The sequence below is a fragment of the Anguilla anguilla genome, chromosome 6 (assembly GCF_013347855.1).
Source record: "Anguilla anguilla isolate fAngAng1 chromosome 6, fAngAng1.pri, whole genome shotgun sequence".
NCBI lineage: Eukaryota > Metazoa > Chordata > Actinopteri > Anguilliformes > Anguillidae > Anguilla > Anguilla anguilla.
The window spans coordinates 13,031,804-13,052,005 of record NC_049206.1 but is presented as its reverse complement, the minus strand read 5'-3'; the positions used below and the strand labels follow the sequence as shown (position 1 = coordinate 13,052,005).

Here is a 20,202-nt window from a genome sequence, read left to right as displayed (position 1 = left end):
ATTTAATCACATTTGCATGACAAAATGCTCAAAAGTACACAATCGCTTTAAAGTAGCTTGTGTCGTCTCCACTTTCTCAGCAGCCCAATCCTGACCCGTGGCTGCATCCTATTGGTCTTTGACACCTCTCTCTGAATGGTCAGCTTGGGAAAATTCCAGAGTTAAACTGGGCAAGGAAGCGTATTATTTCCGCACATCACTCCTTATCACTGCAAGGAAAAGCAGGCCAGTATGGCTAAGATCCACCAGCATGGGGCACATGAAATGACAATGTGATTGAAATACAAACACTGCATGGAGGGTGCACATCTACTTATTTCCTTTTATCTGGGAACTTAACTATTATTCCAGTGGTTACCTGGGGGATCAAAGCAGGTAGGGAGCACAAGGGATTTCGCAACCAAATCAGATTTAGGGGAAGGGTCAGATTTGTTTGTTTCCCATTCCCGGACACTGTACTTTTCCCCATTCCCCACTGTTTGATCTGGTCCAGTGGGAAGAGTGGCCACTGCTGGACACACGAGGGCTCTTCGGGCAGACAAACAAGCCCGGCGTCCGCTGAGCTCTCCAGGGAGGGGCCTCTGTGGTCATTACGGCCTCCCCCGCCTGTCACACAACGCTGGCCCGGGCTAACGGGCCCGTGAGAGCTTCCGCAGGGAGAGCCAGGCTCTGACACAAGCAGCGCTCCAGCGTTAGCCGTCAAATGAACAGGCGTCGAGACAGCCCTGCGTCCTGAGCAGAACCAACTGTCTGCTCCTCATTTTCTCCCTCCCCCCCCCCCCAAAAAAAAAAGAGAAGAGAAGAAAATAAGAAGAAACGGGGGCAGGGAAGGAGCCCAGCAGGGTGCAGAGACGCCGTGTTCCGTGTGCGGAGACGCCGTCTGCGCCAGCGCCGCTCGCAGGACGGGCTGCAGCATTCCTGCGGCCCGCGCCGTGACCCGCACCCCAGCCTCGCTCATTTCACGGGTCCGCTCCCTCGCCAGGAGCGTGTGACCAAACACGCCATTCCCACTGCTGAGTCACCCTCCAGGGACACGAAGAGGATACACAACCCCTCTCCCACACACACACACACACACACACACACACACACACACACTCACTCACAGGCACACACACACACACACACACACACACACTCACTCACAGGCACACACACACACACACACACATACACACACACACACGCACACTCCCACACACACACACACGCACACACACACACACACACTCACACACACTCACACAGGCACACATATATGCACACACACTTATTCTCACACGCACACACACATACACGCACACACACTCACAGGCACACACACACACACACACACTCACAGGCACACACACACACACACACACGCTCACTCACAGGCACACACACATACACGCACACACACTCACTCACAGGCACACACACATACACACACACACACACATACACACTCACTCACACACACACACACACTCACAGGCACACACACACACACACACACACTCACTCATACACACACACACACACACACACGCTCACTCACAGGCACACACACATACACGCACACACACTCACTCACAGGCGTACACACACATACGCACACACACACACACACACACACACACATACATACAGTTTTCATGCAGATTTACAGCTCTATCTGGGCCTCCATGACCCCCATCACCCAGCCTGCACAGAGCCAACAGCCCAGCCACTGTCTGCACAAGGCAAGAACAAACGCTTCCCTTAAAAAAGATTTACAGCATTCCTGGCTGATATACAGCTTTACAACAGACACCAACTGATGAATGCTGAGATTTAGCAAATAGAGGAAATGGTTTCATTTTGCCAATAGTGTTGCCATGTTAACAGTTTACCAAGTTTTGTGCCTGTTTCCCATGCTTTTTACCTATTTTTGTTGATAGGTAACAAATCTTATATTGCAGCCTTATCACAGGATCTAGTGATATGAAAATCACTGTGGCCATCACTGCCAGAGCAAAGAGACTGCATAACTTCAAGGCAGCCATGTATTTTTGAAATACATATTTTTGAAAATATGTATTTGGAGTGTGTGGAAGGGTTATACCAATAATTCCACCCCTTACAATTGCAGTATTGGTGAGATATTAGTGACAGAGAGACTGTATGCATGTGTGCTTGAGTCTGAGAAAAGAGCGTTAAATCGAATGTATTGTGAGTGTGTGGGTCTGTGTGTGTGTGTGCTTGTATATGCGTGTGTGTGTTGTGTGCGTGTGCGTGTGTGTGTTGTGTGTGTGTGTGCGTGTGCGTGTGTTTGGGTGTACGTGTGTGTGTGCGTGTGCGTGTGTGTGTGTGTGTGTGGTGTGTGTGATTTCTGGTTGGGTGTGAGGCTCCAGGTGCCAGCTTACCTGGTTGAAGCGCTCCAGCATCTCCTTCGCTTCAGTCAGCACGGCGTCGATACTCCGCACTTTGACCTCTGGGTTCTGTCTCTGGGCCTGCAGGCCACTGTCTACCACACGGGTGCTATAACTGAGACAGAAGGAGAGACACAGAGAGAGGAAGTGAAGAGCCGTTGGTTAAAACAGTTGATCTAAAGACAATCACTGCATTTTCCTTCCTGTATCCTTGTTTCAACAGGCACCACCTACAGACATACTACTAGCAGTTGCCATGCCAGATGATGCCAATTCCACCTGCTATCCCCCACCCCAGACAGCAAACTTTGGAAAGATGTTCAGTGTTACTGATGCATATCAGCCAAGACAATACATTCACAGATCAAATGCATGCATTTCACAAAGGTCAGCAGCCATCGTGAGAAAAACATACATTTCAGCCCTGATAAAAAAATTCTTTGTGTGGTTTGTGTCCGTTCGATTGTACGCTCTTGTTAGACATTTTAAATAACACTTTTGTCAGCTTATGACACAATAATGCCATTAATCGTGCCTGAAATGGGACTGAGGAATGACATTCTAAAAAATAAAATAAAAAAATGGTTTTGGACTGTCTTTTGTACAATAACAGCCATATTTGGAATACAGGATGCAAAATGACAAGTGATCAGACTTGTTTCCATTGACTGCATATACAGGAGCACATTGACGGGAACAAAGAGAGGAAGAGCTCTAGACATAAAGACGAATAAGACCAATCCATGGTCACTTTTGAAAATCTATTAGATTAATTTATGGCCTCCTGTTTTTCTTTTACATTAGTAGCCTGCCTATTTTGAGAAGCAGCATGCGATATGTTGCTTCCAGTATTTTTAATATTTCTGAAATTTGATGAAGTACCCCGCCTTTACACACGCGCAGCACAGGCAGTACGTGTATAAAGGCGATAAGAGTTTGAGTGCATCGGTTTTCTGTCTCTGGCAACCTGGCTCTGCAGCTTAGCAGCCGGCTCTGCAATATAATGGTGCCGCCAGGTTGGAATCCACTCAAAGCATCCATTTTGGCTGCTCTCAGTCAGCACTCAGCGCAATACCATCCTTTTCTGTCCGAGGCCCTTTCTCTAAGCTGGCCCAAGAACCGTGCGAAACTCCCCACCAAACTCCGCAGGAAACCCATCAATACCAGAAGCCTCGTCGAGATGTTATGCGCTAATAACAGGCGCTACATCAGTGCAGAAAAGGAGCTAGGTGCTTAGGAAGCTTTTAGCCGCGGCGCTCTGCGTACAGGGTTCTCCAATAAAAGAAACTCAAGAAGTGATGCTGTATTCTTGCTTTAAAATGTAAAAGAAAATAAAAAAACTTTTAAGGGGGTCAGATCAGGCCACCAAAAAGTTTCATGACCAAAAAGAAGGAAGTTGGCGCCACTATCAAACTGCCATTGTTAGCGATACCCTTGCTAGCCTTGCAGAAAACTTAGCCAGAGGAAATAAAAATAATCCTGTTGGAAATATAAGAAACGAAAAGTCAAACAATGCAAGAAAAGTGAAAAACGAATAAACAAAATCCCGCCTGGACCGCAGCTGTCAGTGAATTTGGTAGACAATGTGAAAGATTTCAAGCAAAGTGCTTCATGATACGCCCATGAGTGGTGAAACAGAAGAAGACAGTGAAATAACCACTTTATTCTTCCAGCATGTAACGGAAAGACATGACATACGTTTTCTATTGCTTTCAACTAAAAGAGGAAACCTTACTTTGAGTGCAGTAACGCTAATATTTTGTGCTGAAACAAGTTAGGGTATACTTGAAAGGTAAGCATTTTCCACATGCGATTAGAGAGAGCGAGACTGTTTCGATTGCTAGAGACAGAATCCATCATTAGAGATAGATGCAGAACTCATGATAATGCCTCCGGAGAAATGGAAAGATGGAAAGACTTAAATGTGTGACAGAGCTATGGATGCGCGCATAGCAACTGAAACGGCTAAAATGTGAACAACGAGAGCTTGTGTGAAGAAGCAGAAGTAGTGTGCGTACAGTGAGAAAAGTTCACCCACACCAAAAACACCAAAGCAGCAAAGTGAGCTCAATAAACACAAACCATGTGTGAAATGTCCAAATATTTACGGTCCCAGAACCTGCTCCACGTAAGGCATGCAAGAATGCAAGTGAGAAGGCCAACCTGGTCGAAATGCGCTAATGGTGACATCACAGACTGACAAGGAAAGCAAATAATGCAGCAGGATTTTGTGTACGAAGGTCCAAGATGTGTGATATTTGAGCACTGTTTCAGGTGCGGAAACCGCGATGGATAACATAATCATGAGGCTCAGCTACAGAAGAACTGAGGCCAATCCTGGATCTGACAAGGCAGGCCAACCCAGAGCTCAGGGGAGACAAATGTAAACAAAGCGGGAGCGATCTGACCTTTGTAGATGTTGCGTCAGGGCAGGAAATTAAACTCGTACTTCCAGCTGAATATCAGAGTACAGCGCTATATATCAATCCAATCGCTGCCTTTTCAACTCAATCGCTGTCTTTCAAATATAAACAGTTCATGTCTATCCATTCATGGTTATCACCATTTAATTATTCCCCAGCCCTAAGAATAAATTGGAAGGGGCGTTATAAAGAATCCTGGTTCTTACCAATGCCCCATCTGTCCCTCGTAAGCCTGTCTGTGATGCTGTTTTTTGGAGAGCCGCAGTTTGCTCTCAGTCGTGAGGTGGTTGTCAGTAAATGGTGGTGACACTGAGAGCACACTGCTAGCAGATTCGCCTCGTTTGTATATTTTCCCAGCCGTTCGGAGTGGAGAGATAACATACCTTTTTAGCTATCAACTCGTGCCAGGAGATGGTAAAACATTATTTAAACTTGAATCATTTGTGTCGGTAATGTGATTGTGTCCGCAGTATCGGGACCGTTCCTTTCTCGACAGCAAATTAAGCACCTGGTTGAAGGAAGACGACCGTCTTCTCGAGAGACAAGATCAATAGTTTTCGGGCAGCCCACTTTACTGACAGAAATGATTAATTAAAAAGCCAGATCGCTTGCGTGCTGTGAAATGACTGAGCGTGCTTCAACTGCAAATCCAAATATTGACCGCATAACTGGTAAGTGGGGGGAGGAGGGGGCGGGGGAGCGTTATTAGGGTAATGAAACAAAAAACTCTGACCACTGCATCCGCTACCTCATTATAGTCATTTGAAGTGGGAGAACATGGCAGCCTGCTCTGCCAGGAGCATAGCCGTTGACTTCTTTAATTGATTTTGCACTGATATATGCCAGCTAATTACCGAGCACCAGACACCATGATGGAGCACCCTCAATCAGAACCGCCCTCCCCCCTTCCTCCCAATCTGTCTTTTCTTCTCTCGTCTTCTCTTAACTTATCTCCCTGTCAATCTCCCTCCCTCTGTCTCTTACTCTTGCCTATTCAATCCCCACTTTCTAGTGATCTTTTTTGAAAAAATAAAATTAAGAAAAAATAAATAACTTGGTGCTGGCCAAATCAACTTGCCTCCAGAAGATCAAGGAACAGTCTCTAAAAGTAATTTGTCTCACATTTCAATTATTTGCATCTCAGGTCAAAACTTCAAAAGCCCACCTAAGCAATGACAGGTCCATTTCTGAACTTAGCGAGCATTCAAGCAGAATCTCATTCATTTCGCCCTTCGCTGCTATTTTGAAGTTAACAGCAATTTTCCACTGCGCGCACCAAAAGATCTAAACGTTGAACTAAGGAAGCTTAAAGAGATGTTAAAAGTCACATTTTTATTATGCTTGACTGCTTACAATTTTCCAATACCTATGATGTTTATGTTAGTGGAAAGCACTATGCCATTAAAGTGATGTATAACATTCCATTTAGCAGTACTATATCATGAATATTGGCACTGCAAGGACGGTTGATTGACCATTATGCATCCAGGACATTTAAACGTTTACAGCATTGGGTATTAGGGGAGAACACAGTAAGGATATACTGTACTCTCTTCGTGCAGTCTTACTGCACTACTCTGATTCTATCTTTGAAGTAAACTAAGACTAGTCATCAATTGAGCCCAAACATGAAGATGTACATGCACATCTACCATCTCTGTGACATCTATTGTACAGTATAGTATACATAAAATGTTGTTGCTGCAAATAGTCCCTGGACTGTACTTACAGTGATAATTAGTCTTAGGTCATATACTCTTATATCGATATGGCAAGTGAATATGAGTTCCGTGTCTGTTTCTGTAATGTGGAGAATATAGACGGAATCACGGAATTCAGTAATCAGCTTGGAAATCTGGTGATTAATATGGAATCCTGAACATTTTTACAGTGTCAGTGTATTTAATTAAAATGCGTTTGATTTAAAAGGACATAATGCGTGCAAATGCATTATGGAGTTCTGAAACATCATTCCATAGCTGAAAGATGAGCAAACTGAACTGCCCCTAGCAGAGTCATGCTACAGCAGCATGTCATAGCAACCGCATACTGCAAAAACTCTGACAGCCTAACAGTGTTAAAGATGACACATTGCAGATTCTTTGTACCATTCTTTGGATGGTTATTATTTGTGAAACCAGTGAACTGTAGTACAGAGTATTGTGTCATGAAGATCCCCGCTATTCAAAAACTACAAAAACAAACATGAAGTGGAAACTAATTCGCATGGCGGATTTTGGTCCTCGGATTTACGAGCAACATTCGAAATATGTTGAAATACTCACCACCAAAATGGCAACACTGTTTGAAAAGGACATGCCTTTCTCACAGGAATTTATGGTTAGAACACACATAAAGAGAGCTTGGATGCCCTCCTCAAATAAACACATTAATACGGAAAAGCCACCAAGATAAACATTTAATCAGCGAAGAGCAAAGTTGCTGGGACATGGCAGGCACTTGGACGGTAGAGAGCTCGTTTTATTTTTACATTGTGCAGAACAGGCAGGGTGCAGTCCAGCGGAGCTTGTGCTGACTTAATCCCGTTTGAAGGACGTTGACGATAAAGATCCCGGAGCGTTTATCGGACCTAAACGGAACGCTTGGCTGCGGCGTGTCGTTATCCTTCTGCTCCAGAGCCGCGCCGCGCCGTTCCCCCCGTCAGGCCCGGGAGCCCCAAACGGGCCCTTCCCCAGCCTTGCTCTCGGCTCGGAGCCACAACAAACGGGCACCCGGGGAGACCTCTCAGAAGACCTTCCTGCAGGCCCGCTCTCCCACAGTCCTGCTCTGCGCCGAGTGCATGTTTACAAGGCACTCCTTAAAGGCAAGGCCTTCCTCTCGGACCAGAAGAAAATGTGCCTCTCGACGCGGTTGACTCACAGCAAGTTGAGCAGGCACAGACCACAGTGCTACAACACTGATTTTGCTATTTCAGGTGTTGTTATTGGTCAACTTTGACCAGGAGTTTGCAACAGCATGACATAAACGGTTCCATCCTGCCAAGAACGGACAAGCTTCTTGGGCCACCTACTGCCTCTGATTTGCCAGTTTGCCAGACACCTTAACGCTATTGGTTGTCATCAGTGCGATCTGCTCCTCCTCCAACTGAGCTAAGTCTCCTGTAGCACACTGCGTGCACATGCATAATGTCTCCTGGGTAAGCACAGGACATGGTGAGTCACTCATCTAATCAAAACCCTGGGTTTCAGAGTGTGATGCCTGGTACGGAATCCTGACTATACCAGTGGCAATAGGGCCAAATAGCTGCACAGGGAGGTGTTGTATGATTGATTAGTGTGGTCTGTGGAGTAAAATTCGGAGCCAGATACCAATGTTAGACAAAACTTTAGGCAAAGAGTTTTCTTCCATATGTACTGTCACACATTCAAACAGCAGAAGCTGTGATTCGAGAGCTGCATGGCCAGTCCTTGCACATGTCCATTTGGGATAGCACACCGGCTTGACAAATGCTCTTGTACTTCTGTATTTTTCGTCCGCATTCTCCAGTCGAACAATGGAAATCTGGAGGGCAGTATATAAGGCACAATGCGGTAAGCAGCAGGCTGTAATTACAGTGGGAAGAGAGAGAAAAATTAAATCAGACCACTAGAATGTCCAAATCGAATCTGGCAAATAGCAGGCTTGGCACATTCTGCAACTAAACACCATTTTAGACAGACCTAAATTGCAAGATATAAGTCCAGTTGATGTCAGTGAATTCTGTCCTGGAAGCTCCTACGTATGAAACAGAAACAGAGCTTGTATTAAAAGCATTCTCCTCTTGACGGACAGAAAGGGTTATATAAGAGAACTGGGGACCACAATCGCGCATTTTTTACATTTAATTGGGACTCTGAGCTGGCCAAAGGAGGACAAGCTGCTTCGACCGAGTCTGGTTCCTCTCAAGGTTTTTTCTACATGCCATCCAGGGAGTTTTTTTTATTCCACGGTCATCTTTGGCTTGCTTTGTGGGGGTTTAGACCTGGGTATACTGTGAAAGATTCTCTGTAAAATATGCTATATAAATAAAATGTGATTGATTGTTTGCAACCTCTGATACATCCCTGTAATGCCGTGTAGCCAGCAGAGGTATGTCGCTGGTGTGCGATGTACAGTGTTTGTTATTATTACCCTGCGGTGTCAGAGAGTGCATTTACGCATTTGTTCTGAAGCCTCCTAAGATCTATCATGTTACTTTCCAGCTCTGCCGTCACAAAGCGGGACTGAGCTCGGTGACAGAAGGTGTGGTTTGGGACGAGGTGGGGGGGGGAGGATGGGGGTGGGGAGGCCTTGAACCCAGACAATTTCCCGGCTGCGTTTCTGATCTGCGAGCCGCGGGGTGAGGGGGAGGCGGGGGAGGGGGGGTTGTACTGAGCCAGCGAAACCCGGGGGGGAAGCAGGGGCGCGGTGCAGGCGTCAACCTGTGGGCAGGGGCGCGGGGCCAAGCCCGCGTCCCAGAGGACCGTGGGATGGGTCGGCGTGCTGCTGGAGCCCATGTGGACGGCAGCTGTCTGGCGGTGGGAGAGCGGAGGCTCGCTCGCGACGGGAGAGGCGCGCAGACGGGCCGTCGCCCGGTGGACAGCGACCCGTCCGAGGACACAGACCGCGTACGCGCTACGCCGGCTGCTTCACGGAGCGATGCTGAAACGGACCCGTCTCTTCCTCATTTGGAAATAACGGAACGTTTCTTCGGTTTGTTTTTTTTGTCTCCTCCCGTGTCTTTCGCAAAAAAAACAAGACGATGAGGGGGTGCTGTGATTGTATCAGCATCCTTTATGAGTTTTAGCTCCTCGGTACACTGAGAACAGAACACTGAGTCTCCAATCAGTTCCCTGTGGCTCAGCCTTTGGGCTCTAGCCATGATGTGAGGTACATATAGCATGTGTGTCCCTGCGAGAGAGCGAGAGAGAGAGAGAGAGAGAGAGTGTGTGTGTGTGTGTGTGTGTGAGCATACAGATATATTTAGATTCCTAAACCATACAATCAGTGTCAGAGTTTTTGTCTTGATTCCAGCATCACAGGGTCTCAAACATGCACACACTCACATGCACACGCGCACACACTCACACACACACACACACACACACACACACACACACACACACACACACACACATTCGTAATTGAGGTAATCAAGTTCCTTTATGGTCACGCTCTTTAAATACCTCATGTCAGTCATATTACAGTCTGTCGGTTCAAGCTCGTTTAAAAGGCCAGACATGTTCTCTGGGGGAGGATTCTTATCATTAAGTTATTACAGTCCTCAGCAGCTCTGGTCCCGTGCTCAACATTTAAAACACGTCTTCCTCAAACCGGGCTGGGCTCCTGGAGGGAATGAATGCATATTGATTTTTTTTTTTGGGACTTGGAGGTTTATTGGTGACTGGAAGTCTTTACTACACGTAAGCAATGTATTCCCTGAAATTCGACTGTCAATACCTGCTCAGCAAAAAAAAGAAGACCAAAAAAAAAAAGAATTGGGAAAGCAAAGAGGGACAAGGGTGGAAAATGTCCCACAGGAAGCCTTATGAAGCTGCTAATTGCTATTGAAGTACATGTAACCCATCGAAGTGAGGGAACGGTTAGAGGAGGTAAAGATAGCATGGCCCTCAAACAGACCAGCTGAAGGGGACACTGAACCAAAATTCACATAGAGGGATGAACCCATATATCTATGGTAAAGAACAGCTGTCACTGTTATAGCACAGCTTTGTGGCTGTCAAAGGCAGTCAAAGGATCAGCCCCAGCATACCTCCACAAGATATTCAAACCCTACATGCCAGCCAGATTCCTCCGTTCTGCTACCTCAGGACGCCTAGCACCTCCCCCTCTTCGCACCTGCACTTCCAGAACACATCTCCTGTCTGTTCTGGCCCCACGATGGTGGAATGACCTCCCTGTGGAGGTCAGAACAGCTGAGACACTGACCCATTTCAAACGACGACTGAAGACCCACCTCTTCAGCTGCACCTCTCCCCATCCCTCCCTACCCCCCTGTAAATGACTGTGAGCTTAGGGTTGTAACTAGGCAGCTGTTTCGTAGGTGACTTAGGTGCATTAACTGTCTTAACTACTGCTTGTACTTTTTCCATAGACTGCGTTGTTGCCGTTCTCGTTGTTAGTGTTAATCAGTTTAACCTTCAGGGTCCAAGTTGAACTATGCGGTTGTTCCCTGCACTTGGACCGGTACTTCTCTCTAGGGGTTTCGTCATACTTGTTCCTGGTTATGGTTATACACTTTGTTGTACGTCGCTCTGGATAAGAGCGTCTGCCAAATGCCTGTAATGTAATGTAATGTAATGTAATGTAATGTAGTGCTTTGTCCACTCTCAGTGCAGCATTACACTGTGGCCACATTAGTCCCGTTCAGATGCTAGCAGCGCTGATGCTTTGTTGTTTAACCCATGGTAATGATTCTTGTCTATTTGGACGTTGCTGTTGTTACCACCTGCTACCCCTCCCACTGCCAAGGCCCCCACTAAAACTAGAGGTTTTAACTTCTATCCCAAATTAACAGAAACATGTCTACTACAAAAAGCTCCTGGTCATCGGTCAAACACAGTTTGACCTTAGTGCCATGGTCTTACGTACAACTTCACTCTTGGCAAAGGCTGGGGAGAAGTCTGGCTTCCCTCAATGCTGGTCCCACACTGCCATCTGTTGGCACCAACCGGGATGTCACTCCCATGCCTGCTTCAGAGTCGGGGTGGGGCGGTTCCCTGGAGTCTATCCCAGCATGCATTGGGCAAGTGGTCAAGAGGCAGGAATACACCCTGGATAGGTCGCCAATACCTACGGCCAAACAATTCACACTCTTCAATTAGCCTAACCTGCATGTCTTTTGGTCAGCACTCTCTAGTTGAACAATGAAGTATCGGAGTACCCAGAGGAAACCCACGTGAGCATGGGAGAGAATGTGCAAACACCACACAGAAAGGCTCCAGTGCTATCCATTGCACCACCGTCCCGTCCCCCCAATCTACTGAAACAGGCCAAACTCTCAGAGCATCACATCACAGGAGCCCTCAGTGCTGCCCCCGGAGGTCAGCACAGGACTCATCGATCACAGTAATTGCAGAAGAGATGCCAAGAGAAATGGCAAGACAGGAGCGAAAACCTTATTATAGCAACAGAGGACGAGCTCCTCTCATCCTAGTTACAGTTAAAATGGTAAGAAGCTTGGCGGAAGAGTCGAACGGGTACCCGGAGGCGGAAATGCCACTGGGGATGGAAGGATGTGAGAATCCCCCCCCCCTCGAACCTCAGACACTGACCTTCGCTGATACGAGTGGTATTTCACATTCAGGCCAAAGAGACCCATTATTTTCTCCTTGTCTTTTGAATCTGCATGCAGTACTCTTTCGCCTTGAGCTTGGAAAACACGCAAATTCCCTGCGGTGAATACAAGAACTGCTTCCCACAATCCCGCGGGAAAACATGCACATAATCCAGCCAAACCTCTACGAACAGTACGTTTAATAGAATTCCAAATATGTGCTTTATAATTTCAGCTTCTCTTGCCCGGGCAGCAGACTGCACAATTCAACTTGCTGCCATTGCCAATTTTGCCCCTACTTTCCAAATTGACAGTGGGTGAAAATTAGTCAATATAAATTAAAATATTAAGAAAATTTTTTAAAAACTGCACGGAAACTAACAAAGAATTATCGTTAAAAAGCTGAGTACAGCTATTCTCTCTTTATCTTCCAAGTGAAATGTTACTCCATAGATGAGGCCGCCCTTATGTGAACAGTCAAATTCTTTAATGCCTGGTTGGACTGCCATCCCCTTTTATCTAACAAATGCTTATGCTACCAAAACAGAAAACAGGCAGACTGTAATGTGGGATGGAAACAATTCTGCAGTTCCTCAGTGCATGCATTCCTATGGCAACAAGAGAGCAATGCCAGAGATAAAATAGTACAGTTTCAGCATCCAGCTTTAAATTTTGTGACATGCTAAGCAACAAACATGATAACTTGAATAAATGTAGCTGTTATTTATACACAGACCAGATGGTGTAACTCCCTAATCCAACACTAGCTTGGATCTCAGGCTCCCTCTAGTGGCCACTGTTCATAGTATATAGTGAGCCCTGTTCACATCACCCTTGACAACCCTGCGTGAACCGCATAACACTATGATGCATAATTCAAATTACATGTGGTACTTAAGATTTTAAAACAATACGTCCCAATTCTCATAGGGGTATCCAGCCTTGAGCACAGTTTGTGCTCCTCATTGCACAACAAGGTCAAACGCTGTGCCAAATTAGCGAACCACGCACCCACGGCCAAATTGTTAGCGAGAGCAGTATGTTCCGTTTGTGGTTGCGAAATGTTTTTGTATCTTTTGTGCTGCATTCATTTACATTTAAGGCTGCTCCTAGTCTCAGTTGTCTGAGCACAATTATTTTGTAGCTCACAAATGGGTCTCGGATGAAGTTACCTTCGAATGAACAAACAAAGCAAAAGGCGAGACACCTATTATAAGTTGAGCAAATGCTGATTCAATACTTAATTGGAAACTTGAAGGTCACTGTACAAGGGATGCACTTTAATTGGGTGCATGACTTCTTTAGGATATATATGAACAACACCTCAATTCAGAGAATTTGACTATTTCAAATAAATTATTTTTATTTAAGTAACATGGCTATTGGAAGTGTCTAAATATTTGTTTCTATGCAATGAAATAGCCTAATTAAATTATAGAAGAAAACTAATTACAGAGGGCAGGCTCAATGTCATCTTTGTTGTCAAGCAATTCTCTTCTGTATGCACAATAATTTCTCTCTCTGTTCTGCTCTCTTGCAAGCTTAACGTTAGCGGTGTCTTCCTCTGGAAACGATGACAGCTCCCACCGTCGCTGGCAAGTTCACGCATTGTACGGCTCTTAAATGGACTGTGCCAATTTACTGCCAGGTTTCTGCTTCTCTTGAAAAAAACCCTTACTGCAAGTGGTAATTTGCATCATCTTTGTGTATTGAACACATCCAACATTGCACTCCATTTGCATAAAAATGAGTCATTCTGGCACTGACGTTAATGCAGATAGCGCTCTAGTTATAGACGCATGACCCAGACGGCGTACCGTGTCACCATCTCCCTGATAATGTAGTCGTAAGCACTTTCCACCCACGGCGGGCGCTTTGTGAATTGTACGCATTTTCACCGCTACTCGCGGCAGTTTGACGGCTGAAAAAGCATCCCACCTGAGGTAGCTACGTTTTTCATGCCCTCGCTGTCCCCGGCTGCAAGCTGTGGGACAGAACTGCAGGCCATGGGAACCACAGAAATGTCTGGAGATTGGAGAAGTAGGACAGCAGGTGCGCTAATGACGCTAAAGGCCTACCGCGCTACGCACGACGTCCTGCGCTAACGTTACCCAAACTTCCCCCGAAGCGCCGTCCCTCGTTATTGAACCTATTGTAGGACTCTGCTTAATAGAGATAAACACCCTATCCATTCTTCTTTTCCTCTTGTTTTTGTATCTCATTCCCTTGTGACCAACGTGGCTTTGTTCTTACGCAGCTCGACCCAGATCCGTAACTCTGTGGTATGTGGCGGGCGGTAACTGCGGTACAGCAGCGATGTGCTACACTGATTTAGCGCGTGAGAAATAAACAGTTCCGCTCCACACGCTGGACTCAGTCCATCAGCTGAGCAGGACACAGAAAAAGGAATAGAACTAAGCACACCAAGGAGAATCTGGCCTGTGCTTGAAGACACGAAAGGTTACTGCCAGTGACCACATGGTGCCTGGCTCTCACTCGACAGTTACCTGCAGGGTCTTCATGTTCCTAAACTCTGCGGTCAGTAAGAAGCCCCCTTCAGAATAAGGGAGAGCTTCCCATTCAGCTCGTGGGCCAGTGTGTGGCCAGTGTGTTCATTTAATGCCCTCACATTTCCTTTGCTCTGGCCCATATTGCTACTGCTTAATCGCAATGTCACCCTTCCGCAGTCTGCTGCCACTGTAAATCAGTGCCGAAAATGAGCTGATCGTATTTCTACATTACGTATTTGTATAGCACCCAGTTGGGTGTGTCCGTGTGTGCCTGCAGTTTGAACGTGACTGAGTTTTGTCCCAAGGTGAGTCATAAACAGCAAAATGCAACTCCAACAGAGTACATTTAACTCTACCAGAGAACATTTGGCCCCTGTTTGGCTCATATAATAACTGTCAGAGTTGATTCAGTGACGGGAGTTTTGGTTTGTGCAGGCATATGGAATGTACTCGTTCTTCGCACGCCTCTCTCCCCTCCCTCGACCTTGTGAAAGCGCATCCTCGCTGTTACTCATTATAACCGGGGTTGAGGAAGTGCCCGTCTGTAATTAAAAAGGAAAATAAAAGGAGCGGGTTCGGTCTTTTTGAGGACGGGACTCGGACGGGCTTGAAAGGGCCCTGGGGCCAGGCTCCTCCGGAGAATGAGTGATCTTCCCTGATCATCAGGGCAGGCCGAGGACAGCCTTTAATCACTTCAGACAGACAGAGAGATACAGAGTCAGAGAGGGGAAATGCACTCCGTAAGCCTGGATGGCTTTTTAATGGCTGTTTACTGCACAGTCACATGTGAAGACGGGACTCGGGGAAGCAGCTTCGTGCGGACGCGCAAATCCGCCGCATGACCTCATCGGCCTCTTCGCCAAACCCTCAGAGGATGAGGCAGCAAACGCGCCGAGTCGGATGAGGGGAAAACCGCTGGCCCGAGGGGCGACTTCCTGAAAAGACGTCTCATGAAAAGAAACAGGGGCGACGTGTCGCCTAGGACAGATACACACACACACACACACACAGGCATGAGAATGGCTGAAGAGGCACGCGCGTACATGAATGCTGTGGAATTTTTGCAGGACGTTCCATCGGATCGAGAGGAAAATTACGTGGAAAGAGGACAGAAAGAAGTGCCTGGCCTGGGGTCTAGCCAGCCGAGCCTCGAACCCTGAGTCTGACAGCGATTAACGAGCCCAGGAGCCAATGGGAAGCCAGGAACGGACCGGAGTCCTCCTTGGGTTTGATGGGTTTGGAATGGGAGACATTGTTTTAATTCCAGATTCAGTTCTTTAGTAACAAAGTCAGCACATTGTTCCAAACCATGTAGCTGCCCCTCTTCCATCAACCCATATGAGAAAATGATTAAAGAAAAGGTGTTGTCTTTATATAAACCCATGCATTTTGATGTTAAAACCACATCTTGACTCTTTAATAACATTTTTCATTACACAAAATGCAAGGCAAGTCATTTATTTTGGGAGAAAATCATACCATCTGTGGTAATAATAATGTTAATTAGAATTATAATAATTGGTATCGGTCAGTAATAGCTATATCAAAATAGCCAATTATAATAATTATTACGATAATTATGTACTGTTAAAAAAAAACGTTAAAGCTGTTTTACTTTGGTATGTGAAGAGAACTTTTTTGAGCAAAGCTATCATTAACAATGCTATCATTATTGTTATTGAGCAACTCACTGAGCATGTGTGAAAAAACACATCAGTCTCACCACTGGCGCCTCTCTGGGAGACGCTACTGAATCTTTGGCAGCTGTCTGTCCTGTGTGTAGCACATGCGTCCACAAGGTGGCGGTGTTGACCACTACGCGTGAGACTGTGGTGAACAGAGATCAAGAGGAAAGGCCACTGGTACTTCTCTACATAAACAACCTGCCTGACACTTGCAGGGTCTTGACATTCTTCAAAGCCTAAGGGTTGGAGGTCAGGCGCCGGACTTTTGGGGGCTGGAGGTTGGGGGGGGGGGTTTGAGTTTGGGGGGCTGGGGGTTGGGGGACAGGGGAGAGGGGGCACGGTGTTGAACTCAGAGTCATCAGACTAAATTTTACAGATTGCCCCCGGAGTCCTCCCATCCGCATGCTGTGAAGGCCCAGGATTGCTTAGGTCTGGGTCTGGCTGGGTGGTAAGAGCACAAGTCTCAGAGTGGAAACAGCCTGTATATCAGACACACACACGCACACAAACACACACACACACACACACACACATGCATGCATGCTCACACGCACATACACATATACACGCACATGCTCACATGCATGCTCACACATGCATAGACATATACACACACACACAGGCATATTGTAGAGCTTAGGGGTTACAGTGAGGAAAGATGGGAACAGGAAGGACGGGAGAGAACAGGAGCTGTCCGAGTTGTCTCTAATCACTTTGGCTGCACTTATATGATTAGATATACAGCATATTCAATCCCAAGGGAGAAAATCTCTTATGGAGATTAAAAAAAAATAAGGGGAGGGGGGTTGGAGCCTCCTCCATAGAGTACAGTAACCTGATATAGGTTCATAAGTTGGTAACGCGGGGGTGGGGGGGGGGGGGGGGGGGGGGGGTGGGGGGGGGGGGGGGTGGGGAGGGCTGGGGGGGGCTACAGTATGGGGTACATTCACAAAGGGGAGAGCTAAAAGATCAAAGGCTAAATCATTCAGAATTTCTTCTGAACTGGAGCTTGCAACTCTGAACTATACATCCACAAATAACTGCATGAGTATTTTCCATTATACTGTGGCTATTTTAAAGCAGATTTACTCCCAAACCTTTCTATTATATTCGAAGAAACATAGCTGGATATAGCTGAAATAATCCGTTTATTGCATTATACTATGAATGCTATGAGAAAGATGGAATAAAACAATAATAAAACCAAAGTCTCCTTGGAGGGTGAAACCACAAATGTTCCAATTCATAAAAAAACAGGACTTTTTATTATTTCAGCTGTTTCCAGTGCAAACAATGAAACAATAATCACTGCTGTCAGTGAAAGCCACAGGCTCTCTCCAAAACCTCTTAATTATGGTACAAGTTATATCCTAATTAGGATATGTTATGCACATCACAGGGGATTATATCTCCTACTTAGCAGAGAAGAGTCTTCTTTTATTTTTCCCATGATCCTGCTTCTGCACACCTCACAAATGAATACATCTGAATATATATGTATGTCCACAATATAATATATAGTTTATGTAAATCCAGGCCTGTCTTATATCTCCTACATCTTCAGGCCATTCAAAACTTTCAAGCACCTCAAGAATATCTTTTAAAAATATCTGATCACAGTCGTTTCAAGCCAGGCTCAAAATGGGTGACCTTCTGCTTTAAGGAAAATTAGCTCTTTGCTCCCATTGTGAATCTTAGTAAATTCCAGGGCACGGGTCCTGTGGCAGGAGTATAAACCCTTGTCTGTAAATTTGTTACACCTGGGAGAGCCGGGCAGGTCCACGTCCTAGAAAAAACAAGGCAAAAAGTGTCCCCAGTGCAGCACTTGGCAGGGCCCCAAACCGCAAACAAACCCTCTTGTACAGGAGACTCGGGTACAAGGCCGTTCTGCTAGCTGAACCTCAAACCCATCTCATGGACTTGAATTCTCCATTAGTCAAGTCTTCCTGAAATTCTACACTTTGATCAGAACACATGTAAGAGGGAGTTGTGTGGACACTGGGCAGAGTTAAAGATCACTTATCCATCACTGAATTCAGCAGCGCTGTATCTAGCAAACACTAAGATGTGACGCATGACCATTTTTGAGTGGGGTTCTATTATTTTTGCAGGTATATTGGGAGGGTGTCAAATTAACACCTCTGCAAGGCCACTGAAAGGAGTCTTTCATTGAAAGAAATGGCAGGAAATGGCATTAAAACATTAACAAAAAACCCACCGGCCGGCGGGAAATAAAAGAAAAAACATTCCCGGAATTCCACCCCGGTCCGAGAGCCGCGCACGAAATGCCCCTCTGAGGTGGCGAAGGAATGCGGGCCCCGATCCGCGAAGCTCGGGAGCAACCGTAAAATCACACCTCGTTCCCGTGACAACGCCACATCGGTTAGCTTGACGGGAGGTGCCCGAGGACGCGTGTCCATCGGTTAAAGCTACACTACAAATATGACAAATATGAGCGTCTGATATTCTGTTAATGTCTACTAGTTAGAACATAATACATCATTGTCATTAGCTTTTTTACAACTGACAGTTAAAGGTTTTCTGGAAACTTTGTGACAGTTCATGTTCAAAGGTATTTGTGTAAGAGCACTCTACATTAAAGGGGTAAAATTAGGAGGACCGTACGTGTCCCCCTTGCATGATTCCCTTGCAAGATTTTACTGTCAGAGCAGCATAAATCCTAAGTAGCAGAGCCCAATAATGATTTGGAAAAGCAAGCATTACCTTCAATAACAGGGTGATGAACAACTAGCCACAATAGCAATGCCTACTAGCATTGTGCCTCCATTGTGATATTGACCAAGAATGATCTGGAACAGTATGGCTACCCCTGGTCCAGGAGAGCCACAGGCCATGCTGAGTTTATTACACAGTTATCTAACTCGCCTCACTTGGTTTCCTGGGTCACAATTGGTAGCTCGTTCAGAAATTCAGCGGACTTTGTGACTCCATGACTATGACTGGAGACCCTTGATCTGGAAGAACTAGACCAGACTTAAACCACCAGGATTCACTGGTCCGATCCATTATGCTGTCCATTTGCTTTGCCTTAGCAGATGGCCGCACTCAGGGAAAATGAACTTATAGTCTTGCATTAGAGCTTTGCATCAGATCCTCAGGATATTAATAAATATGATCCAAGCCAGATTAATAAAAAGCATAATTTTAATTATGAAGGCTTCCTGGCTGAAATCCATTATAGTCTCCAACCAACCACCCTGCGGCAGTTACACAATAATTGGCTCCCGGCTGAAATGCGTTATGGTCCCTCCCCCCCCTCCCAACCCCCCCTACAGCCCCCCACCTTCTGCAGTGACACAAGAAGGCCGTCCTCTCCAGGGGTAGCACCCACCTCGGGGACTGCACCCCAAATAGGCCGACGGGACATACGTAACCCTCACCTCCACCTTATGCCCCAGACAGGAGCCCCAGTCGGGAGGGAGCGGTGGTGTGTGTGTGGGTGGGGGGGGGGGGGGCGTGTACGGTTAGCATGCACAGGCCTGCGTAGAGTTAGAGTCCTGCCCCACCCCCACCCCCTCCCCGGCCAGGCACCCCTGATTTAATGGGACGTGCAGTTTAAGTTCCTGGCCACCTGCTGGCTGAGCGTGCCAGGCAGAAATCCCCGGGAAGATGAAACTGCAGTGACAGCATTCCTGCTGCTCAGGCCTAATGCACAGCGGTGATGTCCCACTCAGACTATGGAGGTGGGGGGGGGTCACAGGGAGGGGGAGGGGGTGTGAATCAGGTGGTGTCTGGGGAGGCATGTGACAGACTGAAGGTCAATTTAATCCTGAACGCTGAGCTGCAAGCGCAACTCCTGCCGTTCGGTTTCTCAAGTGACATCTCGCTAGAATGTCACTGGGAGATACGTGCCCCCCCCCTCCAAGAGATCCCCCTCGGCCTTCCTTAGCCTGC

At 46.5% G+C, this 20,202-nt stretch overlaps 1 protein-coding gene across 2 annotated transcripts in view; it reads right to left on the bottom strand.

Annotated features, from left to right (window-relative positions):
* Nucleotides 1-20,202, bottom strand: part of LOC118230602 (glypican-5-like) — a 112,770-nt gene that overhangs the window by 41,859 nt on the left and 50,709 nt on the right. For both annotated transcript variants that reach the window (XM_035423744.1, XM_035423743.1), the window contains one exon: nucleotides 2,388-2,508. In XM_035423744.1, coding sequence (XP_035279635.1) covers nucleotides 2,388-2,508 — 121 coding nt within the window. The remainder of the gene's footprint in view (nucleotides 1-2,387; nucleotides 2,509-20,202) is intronic.